The sequence below is a fragment of the Anastrepha ludens genome, chromosome 2 (genome assembly GCF_028408465.1).
Source record: "Anastrepha ludens isolate Willacy chromosome 2, idAnaLude1.1, whole genome shotgun sequence".
Classification (NCBI taxonomy): Eukaryota; Metazoa; Arthropoda; class Insecta; order Diptera; family Tephritidae; genus Anastrepha; species Anastrepha ludens.
Window position 1 is genome coordinate 51,386,542 of NC_071498.1, and position 17,032 is coordinate 51,403,573.

The 17,032-nt window shown below is 37.5% G+C and overlaps 1 protein-coding gene across 1 annotated transcript in view; it reads left to right on the top strand.

The window, feature by feature from the left end:
- Window positions 1-17,032, top strand: part of LOC128862011 (proteoglycan 4) — a 102,463-nt gene that overhangs the window by 1,069 nt on the left and 84,362 nt on the right. Inside the window, exons 2-4 of the mRNA XM_054100429.1 lie at window positions 3,741-3,872; window positions 4,079-4,212; window positions 14,798-14,911. Coding sequence (XP_053956404.1) covers window positions 3,741-3,872; window positions 4,079-4,212; window positions 14,798-14,911 — 380 coding nt within the window. The remainder of the gene's footprint in view (window positions 1-3,740; window positions 3,873-4,078; window positions 4,213-14,797; window positions 14,912-17,032) is intronic.

The following is a 17,032-nucleotide window of genomic DNA, read 5'->3' on the forward strand; positions in this document are numbered from 1 at the left end:
ATTAATTAATAAATAAAGCAAAAAATAAAAAATAAAAAATTAATAAATAAAATCTGCTAGTACCAGGAGTTGTTTACAGTACAGCAGAGAGATAGCTGAGTAAATTGAAGGCCTCTTATGTGCTGGAAATACCTAAGAAGAACTTAGCCTCACTTGGTATTTCTAAGTGTTCACTTAAGGGAGGCAGCTCCTCCAGACAACGAGTTTTTCAATCAATATTTGCGAAAAAATGATAGTATTTATTATCTTAAAATAAATTACATATTAATATTTATGCTTAAGTTAATATACAAACAATTAAAAAAAAATGGCCCCGGTACAGCTGATTACACGTGGCCTTTTTAATTTGCGCCGTGGACTGTAACGCTTCATGCAGTCAACTGAAATCAACCAGACAAAAATTGTTCATTAAAATAAGTTATTTCGCTTTGCACTTACCCATTTTGAAGTGAAAAAGAAGAAAAATTACACTTTTTTTATTAAGAAATTGATCAACACAATATTTTAGGCGATAATTAGTGATTCCGATGTTTAATAATTTAATTCCGATGGCCGAGTCTAGTAAAGAATAATAAAAAATAACTGACGAAGTTACAAAATATTTTTGCATTGTATTTTTTTAAAGGAACAGAAACTGAAGCGCTGGAGAACTGTTTTTTTTTAGAAACAAATTTAACGATTGTGAAATCTTGAGAACGCACTAGGTGCGCAAAATTAATCACCCTATCGGAAGATTTAGAATTCTGGCAAATGCTAACGCACATCAATCATGTTTGCTGCTCGTGAACTAGACAGCTACCTTCGCACGACGGATCTCGCCCTCTTCACGAGGAAATACAAAATACCCACAGCTCAACTCCCCTCAATAGGGGGTGCTCCGTTGGTGCTTTTTGGCAAGGTGAAGTACCTAGTACCTTAACAGTAAGCTAACGCGGAAGCGCTGTATTAAGAAGAGGAGAAGGAAGGCAACAACAGCCCTTTATGGACGCAAAGGCGCTATTGGAGAAAGATGGGACCTCTCACTTAAAGTTGTATTTTGGCTATATAATACCATTATAAAACCAATTCTGTTGTATAGAGTCGTTGTCTGGTGCAACTCATTGGAAAAGATGGCAGCGGTGAAGATTGAAGGAATTCAAAGGTCTGCCCTAATTGGAATCAGTGGGGTGCGGCTACATGTGGCGCAATCAAACTGAGAGGCTTAGGCTACAAGCTTGACCTCAATTACTGACTCTCAAGTATCTTGGGGAACTTCGGGTTCATCCTTTTGGCGGCTGATCAATGCGCCCCGCCGCTTAGTCTGAGCGGAACATTCTCCACATACATTCCTTCAAATAAAGAGTGGGTAGGGTACAATATTTGGAACCTGTTCATGGATGGCGCCAAATTGGATGGAAGCGTTGGTGGAGGAGTATTCTGCAGCGAGCTCCCCACAAGTTCAGGTTACTGGACTACTGCAGTGTGTTCCAAGCAGAGATAGTGACAATTAAAGAAGCAGCTGGTTGGTTGCTCATTTGTGAAATCACTGCCACGGAGTGTAATTTCTATTTCGACAGCCAAATGAAAATCCGGGTCCTGAGCTCCATGATGGTTCACTCGAAATTGGTTTCGGAATGCCTGACTTCATTTTCGATTGCGTCCGAATTCTTCGATATAAAGCTCATCTGGGTAACTGGTCATAGCGACATCGCACGAAGCTGCGACTCAGTTGATTTGGCTAAACAGGGGACCTATGAGATAGTTACCCCGCGAAATGAGAGGATTGAGATATCGTTGACTACCTGCGGTCTGCTTCTGGAAAAGTGGGCTTCGCCTCAACTCAGCGAGCGCTGGGAAAGTACATAAAGTTATAAGATCGCGAAATCTTTTTGGCCACGAGTGAATGAGAGATATTTGAACAACAAAGTCTCAGCTCTCGAATTTCGTAGGTACCCTTACATGACATTGGCCACGAGGTGTACATGCTGTGAGACTCGGCATTACTTTTTGCGTCAGTTGCTTGGAGGATGAGGTGGAGTAATAAAAATCTTTCTTCCCAGTCTTCTTATCTCCTTTACAATGGTATCAAAAAGGACGAATTTTTGATTTTCGTCTAAGTGCGCCTTTTCTATGCGCAACAATTCAAACCTAACTTAACCTAACCTAGATAGCTGCAGTAAACACATAGATAAACAAAGTTAGGTATAAAGGTCAGAGTAAAGATTTTCGCACTCAAAATAATTTTTCTAAATTTAATAAACAAGTTATTCAGAATCAAAATTGATGATTAATATTTATTGCCATTTTTACAAAAGTCAAATCTCAGTCTTCAGTTTAAGCCTCAGCAAGGTTGCCAATATTTCTGAAGATATCTTTAGCCCTAAAGTGACTGGTGAAAGAAGGAACTTCGGCTCAATAGCCACCATTATAATTTATTCACCGAAAGCTTTTAGTTCGATAGCATAGGACGACCTTCTACTGCAGAAGTTTCCTTTATTAAAAAGCTCTTTTATTGGCTATCACCCTTGCAATTCGTCCACCATAACCTATCCTAAAGCAGCTAAATTAGTGGTTGAAATGCCACGCATTAACCCATACGTATTTTTTGACAGCCAATCAGCCTTTAAGAAAGAAGCGTTTTCCATAAATAAATAAAAATAAAAATGAATAAAATTCGCTTCGGGAAATATCGTAGAAGCGGAATAGACTAAGCTTGCGCAAACGGTCGAGCCATGTCTACTGTCTATTCAGGGTAGATCTACTAGATCGGCAACACTACTAGCTGTATAGGATCGCTAAATGACAAAGGCGATATAATTTCGAATGTTATTCTAGTAAAATGCATCCTTGAAAAGGACCGGACTAGCTCAAATGTGAATGAAGTGGAGAGTTAATATAATCCAAGAGAGGTATCCATGCAATATCTCATATACTTAAAAATGTTGAAAATATTTTTTACCTCACATAAAAGAATCTTTGGTATTTCATACACCGTTTTATCCAAATGGCAAGCTTTGCCGCTAAAAATAATTCGACCCAACGTTTAAAAATTTTATATTTTATCAGAGTACTGCTTCTTGATTTTATTTAGTCTTGATTTACAAATTGATTTAATCCACCATTGTGCTTAATAGCTTCGGCTACCTAATATTACCATATGCGTCTAAATTGAGATCTTGCCCTTCATCTGTTTTTGATGCGGATGGAGAATAGTTTTTAAAATAAAGGTTTATTCATAATCTGCATGCTGTGGATTAAGGAGTTCAATATTATATTTGCATTTCGGGACATTTTTATTGCAATCCCGAAACCTCGGGACTAGTTCTGGAAATTCAATTTTTTATACTCAGTGAATCTAAGTATGGTATACCAAAGATCTTGACCTAAAGCTGACCTAAAACTTGTCCTAAAATGTAGAGATAAATATCCCAAGAGAAGAGCAGCAAAAATTTGAGAGGCTTAGTAAAATAATAATTTTATTTAAATTGTATTCACTTAAGTTTAAGTTTGTGGACAATCTATATTTCAGTAATGAAAAAGTTTCGTTTGAACCAAAATTTTCCCCAATAGAATCGTTAAGAAACTCCGTGTCCTTTTTTTATCTGAAAACTGCAATACTCCCATTACAAATCACTGAGGAAGTTTCTTCCGAATTTATCTTAAGGTTTTCGTTGTTTGCCTTATTAATGTATTGTATGTTCATCGTTTTTCCAATATATTCTTCACAAAATCTATGTATAATAGTTAAATTCCGCTTTAAGAATTTCAATCTATTTACTTTCAGCAGCTCCATTCGGAGTATCGGAGCACTTATCGTTGGCATGAGTTCACTGGCAATTCGCGTCCTGAAGTGGTGCGTCGTGCGCCAGCGCCCAATCCAAGTCAATTTATCGGTAAGTTGACATTCTATGAAAAAAATTTCAAATATTTATTAGTAAATGCGCATACGCTGATGGCTAAATATAGAATTAGATGTTTACAAAATAAATAAATATTTATTAAAATTAGATAATTATTATATAGTAGAACATTTATAAAATTTGTGCTTACCCGCTTAATCGCAGTTACTATTCAAAACTATCTTAAGCTTCATTAACAGGTCCAACGAATGAGCCACCATTGCCTAGGCGGAAAAAATGTCCCGAATTGGCATACAAGTCGCACGAGTTCATTATCGGCTCAGAGTATACAGATGCGAGAGGTGGACATGCCGGTGCCAATCGGTTAGCAAGGGTGAGTACAAATTTAACTATGAATAAATATTTCTTCCATGCTGACTTGTTTAACATTCTGATTTGTTTTTTATTATTTAATTTTTTTAATGTATTTTTTTATATTTACTGATACACCAAACGAAAGAAAAATCTATCCAGAAAAAATTTCATTCAGACGTGAAGTTATAGACTTTATAAAGTAAAGTTGTAGCCCCAGTTTCTAATTTTTTCATCAAGTAAATTTTTAAAGAACTAAATTTTCCAAAAATGATAAAAAAAAAAATAGTTAAACTTCCTCTTATGAAGTAAAGTACATATACGCAATTTCTGTTTACGTTCCTTCTAATGAGCGATTCCATGTGAAGTGATTCGAAGTGAAGTGAAGCGATTCCAGTGTGACGACTCCGTACATTTTTTTGAAAATTTGTTAATTTGTATACTTGAGTATAATAAGAAGTATACTGAAAACAATATAATAAAAGGTAATAATTTAATCAATGCTGAATATTTTGGCATAGAGTTGTGAAATACCTCTGTCGCGGCCTCCATGGCTTCTACGTATTCTAAGAACAAATTCGATGAACATAATTTTCGAGCACTATTTTTACTCAGTCGGGTCGTAAGTCATTAAGTATGAAAAGAGTGGGGTTTATTTACGCCGACGACTTCAGTGACTTCCAATTATCTCAGGAGAAGTGGTACCATGGTGTTAAATTACAACTTCTTAGAGGACATTCAATGCCACAAGTTCCTGAAATATTCAAATTGCCACACCTTTTACGCATTAAATTCATTACTTTATGAAGTGTGTGGCACATAGGTTAGGTTAGTTTAAATGGCTGTCCTTGCGAGGGTCCACGTGGTGAAAAATGAAAATTTGACCGTTGCGATACCATACAGGGGGAAGGAAACAGAAAGAGGGAGGAACCAGACGGAGTCCAGAGCTTGGATTAGAAGATTTGAGGATGACGACCAACGAGTGGCGATTTACGTTTGTGCTTCAAGCTGCTGATGAATTTGTGGTGGTGTAGCGAAAAAGTGAGAGCTCATATGTTTAAACCTTGGCCCGACCAGAGCAGGGCAGCTGAGAAGAACGTGCTAGGTTAGGTTAAATGGCTGCACACTTGGACAAATATTGAAAATTCCTCCGTTGTGATGCCACAAATGGGAGAGGAGAAAGGGGAAGGGAAGGTAGAAGGAGCTTTGGGATTAGAGACGATGATGACCATGAATTTTACGACGACGCCGACGGTGGCTGATTTGCGTTCGTAGTTAGCCGAAACAAGCTACTGATGAACTTCACCAAATTTAAGGTATTTAGACCCACTATATCCGCAGACGTAGTGAAAAAATCAGAGCCCAGATGTCTAAATCTTTGCCAGACGGGAGCAAGGCAGCTGAGAAGAAGGTGTTGAGATGAGTCCACCTCGTCCTCAAGACAGCTTCAGCAGAACGGACTTGAGGCAATCCCAAGACTCACGGCATGAACACCTAGGTCCGGTAAGGATACCTATCAAATTCAAGAGTTGGGGCTTTGTTAGCCTGAGGAGATCCCTCGAGCGTCCCCGATCTACCCGTGGCCAGAAGGTTCTCCCGACCTTGCATGTTTACACACTAGCCCAGCGCTCGATGAGTTGACTCGAGGCCCATCTTTCCAGGAGCAGACCACACGTTCTTATTCAGTTCTCTCATTTCGCGACGAAACCGTTCAAAGTTCCTTGTCTAGCCAGCTCTTCAGCCTAGCAGTTTTCTTCTATGCCGCTGTGACCGGGAACCCAAATGAGCCAAAGAAGGTGCTAAGATGATTCCATCTCGTCCTCCAGACAGCTGCTGCAGAAAGGGCTTGACGCAAGGCCAAGCCTCACCGCATGGACACGTAACGGACAGTGCCCAGTGAGAATATCTACCAAATTCGATAGCTATGGCTTTGGTAGCCTTAGAAGTTCTCTCGAGCAACCCCGATTTACGCGCGACCAGAAAGATCTCTTGGACGTTTGCGTACTAGCTCAGTTGAGTTGACGCGAGGCCCATCTCCAGTAGGAGACCACAGGTTCTTGAGGGATGCGATGAAGACATCTCAAGGATTCCCTGTCTGGCCAACTCGTATTTTCCCCTTCTATGGCGCAGCTGACTATTTTTTTTATTCTATTAAATGTCAACAATACACAAAAAAAATTTCAGCCGGTATTAAATGAGTTGTTAAAAATTTTTTTTCGACACGTTTCGCAGCATCCCACGCACGTACCCACCGCTACTGGACTAGCTGACGGTAGTTTCCTCATCCATTGGTCTGCCTTCAGCATTAAAATTAGTCGGCATGAAATGATGAGTTCAAAACGACCGCTGGCTCCCGGACTATTAAGATATACCTTTTTCTTTAATCAACAACCGGTATTTGGTGATATTTTGAAAAATGACAGGAAACAAATATGCAAATTTTCGCACTCATAGACCAATTTTACATAGAGATTGAATGGTTGGGTTCTAAGGTTAAAAGCTTAGACCTTTTTATTTTTTCAAATGTTGAGTGTGATTTGATTTATCCATATTTTTAGTGCAAAAAAATTATGCATTCACCTAAACTGACTTTTTGATGTGGTTTTTGGGCAGGTAGAGTCATCGATCCGTACTTCTGGTACAATATCTGGTTTTAACAGAACGGAGCTAGGCGCGTTGGAGTATTCTGCGAGGAGCTTCCCATCAAGCTCAAATTTAGGCTTGCACTGTAGTGTTTTCCAAGCAGAACTGCAATTCAGGAAGCTGTGGATTGGCTGCTCGCTTCTGTAATTACAGTAAAGAAAGTAAATATCTACTCCGACAGCGAAGCGGCAATTATAGCCTTGGGCTCTCTATTTCGAAATTAGTCGGGGAATGCCTGACTTCCCTAAAACTTGGTATAGAAAAAAATGTCCGCCCAAGGGAGATCCGTTTATGTGAGGTGTCGGTTAGAAGAGGCTTCGTTGTAAATACTAGAAAATACATAAATATTAAATAGCACTGTGCAACAACCGAAATCAGCATGGAATTTGTTAATATATTTTCAAAGTACACCTATTCAATAATAAAACATTCCTATTCGCAAAAGTTGACAAGCATTTTTTTACAGTCTATAAAGTTTTGATGTGTCTGACTGAGTTGCTTTCAATCAACTGCTAAAAGCAGCTAAAATATAGGGTATTTCAAAAGTGATGTCCAGATGTTAGTGGTGAATAGCCCCTAAACGGTAACTTTTTTTTGCCATCTTTGACATTTTTCAAGCAGACAGATATACAATTTTACACGACAAAACAACGCTTTTAAATACATATTTAAAACCTATTATGACGCTTATTATTATTAGGGTCGATCTTTAAAAACAATATATCGCAAATTTCAAAGTTTTTTGGTGGAAAGAGTCTTCTGAATTAATCGGCAATTCAAAGGTTGGGGAAAAAACTTCAAAAAACTGATTCTGTTTAGAAGACAAGAAGGGCAGAAAAATTACTGGCAGACCAAAAATTGTACGTTCTATTGAGAATATTGCTGTTGTAGCGCAAAGTGTTGCTAAACAACCTTCAACATCGATACCTCGACGTTCTCAGCAATCATGCATTCATGAACCGACTGTTTGGTGGAGTTTACCCATAAACGTGGGTGACATGGTGGATATTTAAATGTTGCCATTTTTAATGTGTAATTGTTAAGAGTCGTGATTTGAATAAAAATAGTGAATGCTGAAAGAGTCCAAATTTTGAATATAATATAATTTTTTATTTAAAAAACATCTAGGCACAACTTTTGCAAGACCTTTATACGTCTGAGTGCAATGAAAGGTTAAAACATATATTGTAAATTTCTTAGCAAATATTTTTGTAGAACATTTTAACCCATTAGCTCCAACCTAAAAGGGTCAGTTTGACCATTACTACAAAAAGTCTCAAAAAGTAAATTTTGAAAGTCGTTAGAGGATTAAAATATCGTAGAGAATTATTTTTCGGAAAATTTTTCTAGAAGCCTTCTCAGACAAAACCTTCATGTCTTCAATATAAAAATCTTTAAGATTTTGCCATAAATAACTTGTATTTTAAGGTATTGTGAATGGGAAAGTTAGTGAAGATTGATAAACTTAACCGAATTTTGAAATATGAATTTAATACGATCAATAAAATAAGTAATTGACGGTTCGATGGGAAAACATCGGACTAATGACTATCAGCGCTCTGTTCAGGCAATGATGGATGGGTTTTACAAACGCATTTAGTATCTTCTCACTGGGCGCACGAAAGACCATGAGGACGAAATGCAAACCTCATAAAGAATCGAGTCTCCTCACTGGATAGGCATACATACAGAATATTTGTATTGAAAAGGCAGTGCTGGTTGGACTTTCCATAAAATTCTAGTGCAGTGTAATTTAAACATATGCTGCTTAAAAAGTCTGAAAAAATCTACAACTGTTCAAATTATTTGCAACCAAATAAAGTTAAGCAAAGATAGTGCTAGTAAGACCTTCATACACTCTTGGCTACCACAAGTATTGCGCGATTGCGGAAAAACTATTACTTTTTATTGTTAGCCATTTCATGAATAAATATTTTCATATAACGCCCATTACTACTACTACTTTTATATTTTATACATTATGCATGATTCATATTCTATGTATGTATGTTTGTATGTGGAGCTTACATCTATCATTTAGAAATTATGTAGCACAGCATTGTCTTTGCCTCGCCAACAGCCGGGGATGTCCTTGTTTAGTGCGGCGTTCTGATGTGCTCTGGCAAGGACGATTGCGACATGAATCAATGTTGATTTTAGTTTCTGCCATGGTAGTTTTTAAGTCATTTAAAGCCATTAGTACACACACGAGTACATATGTATATGTACATAAATATGTATGTATGCTAGCTTCACTTTCGCATTTGATAAATTGTCGGTAAATATTTTAATGCCATTTGTGTTTGTGTGTGTGCAATGGCTGCGGTAAAACCAACTGGGTAAACAAAGTTTATTTAGTTTTGAAAATGCTAATTTCAATTAGTCGAAATTTAAATGAAATACGTAAATATGTACGTATGTATGTATATGCATTTGCTAGCATATTTCACATACAATTCTGCACTTCGCGCATTTGGTTATGCAATTTGCCGCCTTTTTCACTTGTGACATTTAGAATTTAGAATTCTTATTTAAATTTCATGGTTTGTTGATGTTCTATGCGCACAGTCACGTTAATTAATGAGCTCCTAATGCTAGACTTGTTATGCACAGTTAGTCATGCAATCGTAAAATTGTTTGAAAGAGGTTCTAGAACTATTTTTGTTCTAAATGGACATATAGCCGACATGCATACATATATGGGGCACTACATATGCTACATTTCTGTGCATACACAGACATATATATCAGAGCGGGAAGTGAAATAAAACAACTCTGCTCTCAGTAAGAATTACTTAACTTAAAGCTTAGTAAAAGGCCCACTAAGTTTACTTCATTTTATCATATTTTATTTTATTTTATTTATTATCTTTTCGATATACGCCGTGGACAGCCATTTCAGACCATCTTTGGATTTTTTCATCTATTGTGGTTGCGTTCCTGATTTCGTAGGATTGACTCATCCGAAGTGGGGTGTAATTATCATCCGCAGCACTTGCAGCTTTGTGCAGATCGGATTGGGAGCACTTATGTTGGAAATATGCTCTTATGTTCAAGATAAGTTTGTCATGCAGTACTCCAACATCAATCTGCCCTCTGCCTCCCGCTTTTCTAGGTAGCATCATTCGAACGACAGAGCTTTTTGGGTGACGTGACTTGTATTTAGTCATGATTGTACGTATTATTCCTTGTAGATTTTCTATTTCAGTAGATGACCATTTTACAATTCCGAAGCTATACGATACCACCGGGACGACAAATGAATTAATAGCGTGGATTTGGTTTTTCCCATTAAGTTGGGTTTTACAGACAGCGTGAAGGCGCCTTTTAAATTCTGCTATCAGATTCTTCCTCATTTGCATCGTATTTATGCTGCTGCTTTGCATAACTCCAAGGTACTTGTATACCTCTCCTGGCTCCATTTCTGTTGTGTCGAGTCCGCTACTTTCCGCAGTTACAGTTACATTTTATTTTATTTTATTTTATTTTATTCTATTTTATATATTTTATTTCAGCTTAATCCACCTCGGCTATTGCCGGAGATTACACATCCCTGATAAAATTTTCAAGGGATTGTGCTCTGGTGGAGCTTAGTCCAAGTTCTACGAACTATTGCACATGTGTCCAGTATGGTCGACTTCTGCATGTCTTCTAAGAGGTGTTGGCAGTCATACTTCATCAAGTTTTTTACTAAATGCTTAGGCACTAATCCAGTGGACGATATAATTATTGGAATTATATTCACTTCCCTCGCTTTGTACATCCGTTTCAGTTCTATGGCCAAGGCTGCATACTTTGATGGAGTATGTGCTTTGGATGTTGCGATTAAGGGGCACCGCTATATCGATTACTTCGATTGTTTTATTTATCTTGTAGAACAAGATGATGTCAGGTTTGTTGGCAGCTGCGGTTAGATGTGTGGAAATAAATCTGTCCCAGTACAGTTTAAAATTTGCATTTTCCAATATTGCCTTTGGTTCCTATTGAAAATACAAGACTTCTGCTTGTAAGAGACCGTGTTTTATCGCAAGTTGTTGGTGGAGGATCTTTGCTATATTGTTATGCATTCAGCAATTACATGGTCGATTGTTTCACCATAAATGCCGCATCTTCGGCACCTATCTTCTATTGCCTCTCCATGTATCGACCTTCGGAAATTCCTTGTTGGGATAACTCGGTCTTGGATAGCGATTGCGAAACCTTCTGTTTCAGAAAATAGCTTTCCTCTTTTCAACCATAAATTGGAAGATTGTGCGTCTATCCATTCCATTTCGAGATCATGGGGATGGGCACCGTGTATTGTTTTTGGCTTCCATGCCGCGCTCATTTCTGCTGGGGATTTAACCCCCTCAGGTACTGGGGAATCCTGCTCCATCAGACTTAGCGGGGTAAAGCCATTATCTCCCATAGCGATAGCTTTAAATAGATGGAACTCGCTGCTTAGAAAATATGTAAGTTACTTCAAAGTTTGCGAAAAGTGTAGACGCGCTTTGGAACTTTGTAAAAGTGGTGCGTATCAGCGTTTCAATCCGAAGGATGTCTGTCTGAGACCACTTTATTACTCCAAACGAGTATGTCAAAAGGGGTATGGCCCAGGTATTGATTGCCCTGCATCTATTTCCACTGTTCAGACTAGTTTTTAATACAGCTTTCAGTCGTGCCTCAAATTTTTTAATGAGGTTTTGCTTTACTAGCGTGTGGTTGATTCCTTTAAGTTGCAGAAATCCTTAATATTTATAAGATTCGCTCCTATGCAAGTTGTCTATAATACTATTTGGATCTACTGCGTAGTTTTCTTCGGTTTCATGAAGCTGAAAATTACTTAACTTAAAGCTTAGTAAAAGGCCCACCAAGTTGATTTTTTTTTTATTTTTTTTTTTATTTTATTTTATTTTATTTTACTTTACTTTATTTTATTTTATTTTAAAACAAAATTTGATGTTAGTTCTTTGTTCGAAACTTATTTTTGTACCGATGACACAAACATACTGACACTTTAGACGCAATAACTTCGCTTCTACTGAACCGAATGTCGCCAAGCTTTCATTGGAAGTCAGCTAAGGATGTAAAGTTTGTCAGGGATCAAGGTACCTTAATAATCGAGTAGGAATATTAAGATTAACCAATTTCTTTATTTATTTTATCATTAAGCCCAAGAGTAAACTTCCACGTTACTAATTAACATTTCGGGCGCAGTCCGCATGATGTACAGATCACTTTTGTTTTAGCGCTGAGAAAGCCATCTTCTCTCAATAAATTACACAGGCCTGCGAAATTTAACTTTTTTCAGTTTCTAGAATGGCTGTACTTGTTTCTTGTAGTTTTTTATGCGCTGAAAACGAATCTGACCTTCAAAATGCTCCATCACGTCAGGATTTTTGGTAAATGAAGCCTAAAAGGTCAAAAAATGGCCATTTTAGCCATTTTTGATAATTTTTTTTGGGATAGAAATTTGACGTTGTACCCAACGAATACGTAACTGAAACTGTTAATTTCAAAATGTCATAACTTTTTTTTAAAAAATCGTACAATAATTTAAAAAAATGGGTTTTAAAGCTAAAGAGTTGTACTATGCAACCTTTTCGTCGAAAATTGAAAAAAAAATTTTCTATCCCAAAAAAAAATTATCAAAAATGGCTAAAATGGCCATTTTTTGACCTTTTAAGCTTCATTTACCAAAAATCCTGACGTGATGGAGCATTTTGAAGGTCAGATTCGTTTTCAGCGCATACAAAACTACAAGAAACAAGTACAGCCATTCTAGAAACTCACCCTCGCAGGACTGTGTTATTGACGGTGATATCCTTAACTAGAGACATCTCGTTACTACCTCACGAAAGTGAGGGAATCGCTGACGTTGACAGCGATCTTGAGGTACTGAAACAACTTGGAAGGTGTAATCGACAAGCAAGGGCACCGTGCCCTATACTGATAAATAAGCGAAACGAACACTTGGCTGAACATATTTTAATAGAGTACGAAATAAAACTCAATAAAATGGGACAAATAATAAAATTTACACAAGTAATTAACCAATCAGCTGCATCTTTGATTGTGGCTACCTCTGCCTGGAAAATGCAGCAGTGAACCGGTACCCTTCCAGCAAAAAAAAGTCCTTCTGCTTTCATGGGTCTTTAGGGTAATTAAAAACAGACGGTATATGCAGGGAGGTAAGGGAACAAAAAATTTAATGGAGCAAACAGCAAGGGAGGCCTTTTGAGTACGCCCCATTTTGTCAATGGTAAGTTTATGATGAAGTCTCCAAATAAATTCAGCACATTCAAGCTTAGGTAGAATGAAAGATTTGTACAACAGTTTCAAAGTATAAATACCTCAGAAGTTAGAACTCTTTTGATGCGGTTGGTGGACTGGAAAAGAATCAAACCACCACATATAGAGACTACTGGAAGGGTACCAAATTACGCCACTCTGGTTGCCTGGCACTAGTGCTTCGAAGTGGTTACAACTACACACCTGCCAAAATAATATCAATACAGCCACACAATTCACAATGAGATTTCAAGGAGCACAGCAAAATGCTCAGGAAGCAATTTCTGCTGGGGTGCTATCATAGGAATTACCCTCTATAGACATATTTCTGGAGCCTCAGGTATCTCCCACGCAAGTCAGCATACATCTCTTCGACTACACCGACGAGATCCAAGATCAAACACAACTGCAACTACTGGGCCGATCAGTATATAGACACAAATTAAGCGATTTTAGGAAGACTCTCACTCCTTTCCTAAGCTCCCGACTCCCGAATGCTGTTATTGGAATCCAACCACCACCCAGTCGAAGAACTTCCGCAGCTTCGTAAGACCCGAGTAGATTAGGTTAGGTTGGTCAGGTTGCTTGTCTAAGACAAGACACTCGGTGGTCCTAAGACCCATTGTGATACTTCCGTTTGATTTTCATCCCTTAACTAAGTTGCTTAAGCCACTTAGATCCTTTTAAGAAGGTAACTAGTCCCTCCAGTGAACAATTTTGCAAATTTCCTAGGTCTTCAAAAAAATAGTCGCCAAGATATTTGGCACGGCTTCTTTGAAGTGCAGGACATTCACAGAGGAGGTGCAGTATGAAATGGCAAAAATGGTTAGCCTTGCTGGAGGTAAATTCATCAATCTTATCGTTTTTGCTGTTTTTTTTATAGCGTATATTTCAGCTTGTGAGTCTTAAGGGGCAATTTAAGGATAATTGTTCCGAGTATACTCCCGATCCAGTGTCTGAGTAACTTTGGCTCAATTGGTGTCTAGGTATTGTAGCAGATTAGACTCCTACATATCCAGAATCGACCCCGATATATGTACGGCATGTGAAGGTAGCCGAATGAGTTGATGCGTGAGGACCATTCGGAATTCAGTGAGTGAAATACCGATAAAGAAAACGTGTTTTTTAATAGGGGTCGCCCCTCGGCAGGCAATGGCGAACCTCCGAGTGCATTTCAGCCATGAGAAATCTCCTCATAAAAAATATCTGCCGTTCGGAGTCGGCTTGAAACTGTAGGCAAATAGGAGGAGCAGCTCGGCCAAACACCCAAAAAGGTTGTACGCGCCAATTATATAGGTTAGGTACACCGCACCATCCTAACCAACTATTCACATGCTCTCTTAAACCCACTCACCTAACAATCCTTTGTTCTGAACCCAACCCGACGAAACAGCACGTTTCCTGCGCCTACCATTAGATGAGGACGATGACGATCAGTGGCTACGCCGCACTGGCTTTACCTAGTGAACTGCTACAACAAAAACAACAGCAGCCAGCTGTGTAGATGTTAGACAGCGATTGCGTTTCTTAAAGTTAAAGTTTAAGTTTCTTTATTGTACTTTACTTTAATTTCCTATTTTTATTAATATTAATTATATATTAAAATTAAACTAATTATTTAAGTTTCATGTTATATCCAAATATCCTTCGTTTTCATGCAAAATTTCTTCTATTTTTTTCATTTCAAATTTTAGTCTGAAGAACGCGGTACACCATCACGCCGGAGCAAATCTGAGGGACCGCCAGTTGTGCCCAATGGACGTGCGTATGCCATACCAGAGGAAGTTGATGGAACGGCTAAAAAACAGGTATATTTTTAGGGGCATGCCCATGGGTTAACTAATGTATGCATTGTAAATTCCAAATTGCTTAAGCTAAAAGTATGTTTTTTGTAATTATGTACGTATGTATGTGTATGTTTGTATAATGTGGGATTAGAATAATAAATATTGCAGAACTATTGATTATGCATTAATATGTGTAATATTTTACGAGTACATTGATTGTGTGCTGTTATCATGTACAGGTATATTCGTACTAAGTGTGTATGCGTGTGTCTTGTGCATTAGTTTATAGCAGAATCATAAAATATTTATGCCACTACAATAAAACCTGACTATTATGCAAAATTAGTATATGGCGAAATAAAGCCAAATTCACGCTTGCTTTGTGTGTATGTAAGTACTCCTCTTCCCTACAAGACAGCTGACTTTCACATAAGCAGTCATATTATCATCATCACTATCCTCATCCAACTACACATTTCTAACTATGGGAAAGTTCTGATAGTTTCCCCTTGTCGGTGTAATATTCTGTCTCTCTTTTACCAATAGCAATTTCTTATAACTGAAAAATAATATATATTTACTATGCTCTAAAGGAAAGGCAACTCATTTTTGTTCTCAACAAGTAATCAACACTGATGGGCCAAACTACTCATTTTCGTTATCAAAAAGTAATCAGTAAAAATTTATTTGTTTTCATTCGAAAATTTTTACATATCAATTCGATGTTTCATCTACGGAGATTCGAACTCACGAATTTTCAAATGTTAGCCAGGAACCTATTCATTCGGCTATGGTGACTATACAACAAAGACAGCCAAATTTCACACTTTTTCAGAACACCACATTATATCGTTAAAATCGTTAAAATTAATCAACACTGATATCCAAAAACGCCTCATTTTCGTTGAAATTAATCAACACTTATGACGAAAACTCCTCATTTTCGTTAAAATCGTTAGAATTAATCAACACTGATGACAAAAACTCCCCATTTTCATTTCAGAATCCTTAAAAATTATCATCACTGATGACAAAAACTCCCCATTTTCATTAAAATCGTTAAAAAGTAATCAAACTGAGGAGTTTTCGTTATGATAAAATGTTTTATTTAGAAATATGTATAATTTATATTTTTTTGTTTTCAATAGAAAACTTTTACATATCAATTCGGTGTTTCATCCACGGAAATTCGAACTCACAAATTTTCAAATGTTAGCCAAGCATCTACTCATTCGGATATGGCGACTATGCAACAAGAAGAGCCAAATTTCACACTAGTACTTTTTTCAGAGCAGCCACATTATAAGCATACTAATGAGTTACCTTGGCGTTTAAAGTACAGTTGATATATTTTTCACTTATATGAAATTGCTATTGGTAAAAGAGAGATGGAATTCATACCGAACAGGGGAAAAGAATATTTGATTTCCCCATTAAAAAATGTTGTATATGCTATTCTGATAATGTGCATGTACAGGGTGGCTGATGAATTTTGCTACATTAAGAAACTCAAATAACTTTTTTTTTAGTGTATGGAATTCATTTATTTTTTTTTCTAGTTGAAGGTCATTAAATTTTATTAAATGAAGCTTAACTAATTAGTTTTAAAAATAATTGAATTTAAATGCCCCCCCATGCTCGTTGACACAAGTGCGGCATCTTAGTAAAAAGTTGTTCATTGCTGCTTTGAGAGTTGCGACAGGAATAGCCGCAATTGTTGCCCGAATGGATTGTTTTAGTTCATCCAAATTTGTTGGCTTTGTTTTATAAACTTCTTGTTTACATAAACCCCACAAGAAAAAGTCAGGTGCAGTAAGGTCAGGCGACCTGGGGGGCCAACGAAATTCGGAGTTTCTTGAAATCAGTTTATTGGGAAATTTTCGTCGCAACTCTGTCATAACAGTCTGGGCTATGTGAGACGTTGCCCCATCTTGTTGAAACCACACAGAGTTGAAAGGAATTCTCTTTCGGCGTAGTTCTGGATAGAAAAATTCTTTCAGCATTTTCAAATAACGGTCTCCAGTAACCGTAACGGTGTGACCATTTTCTTCAAAAAAATAAGGCCCGACAATACAGCGTGAAGAAACCGCACACCACACTGTCACGCGAAGAGGATGCAATTCCGTTTCGTGGAGCATCTGT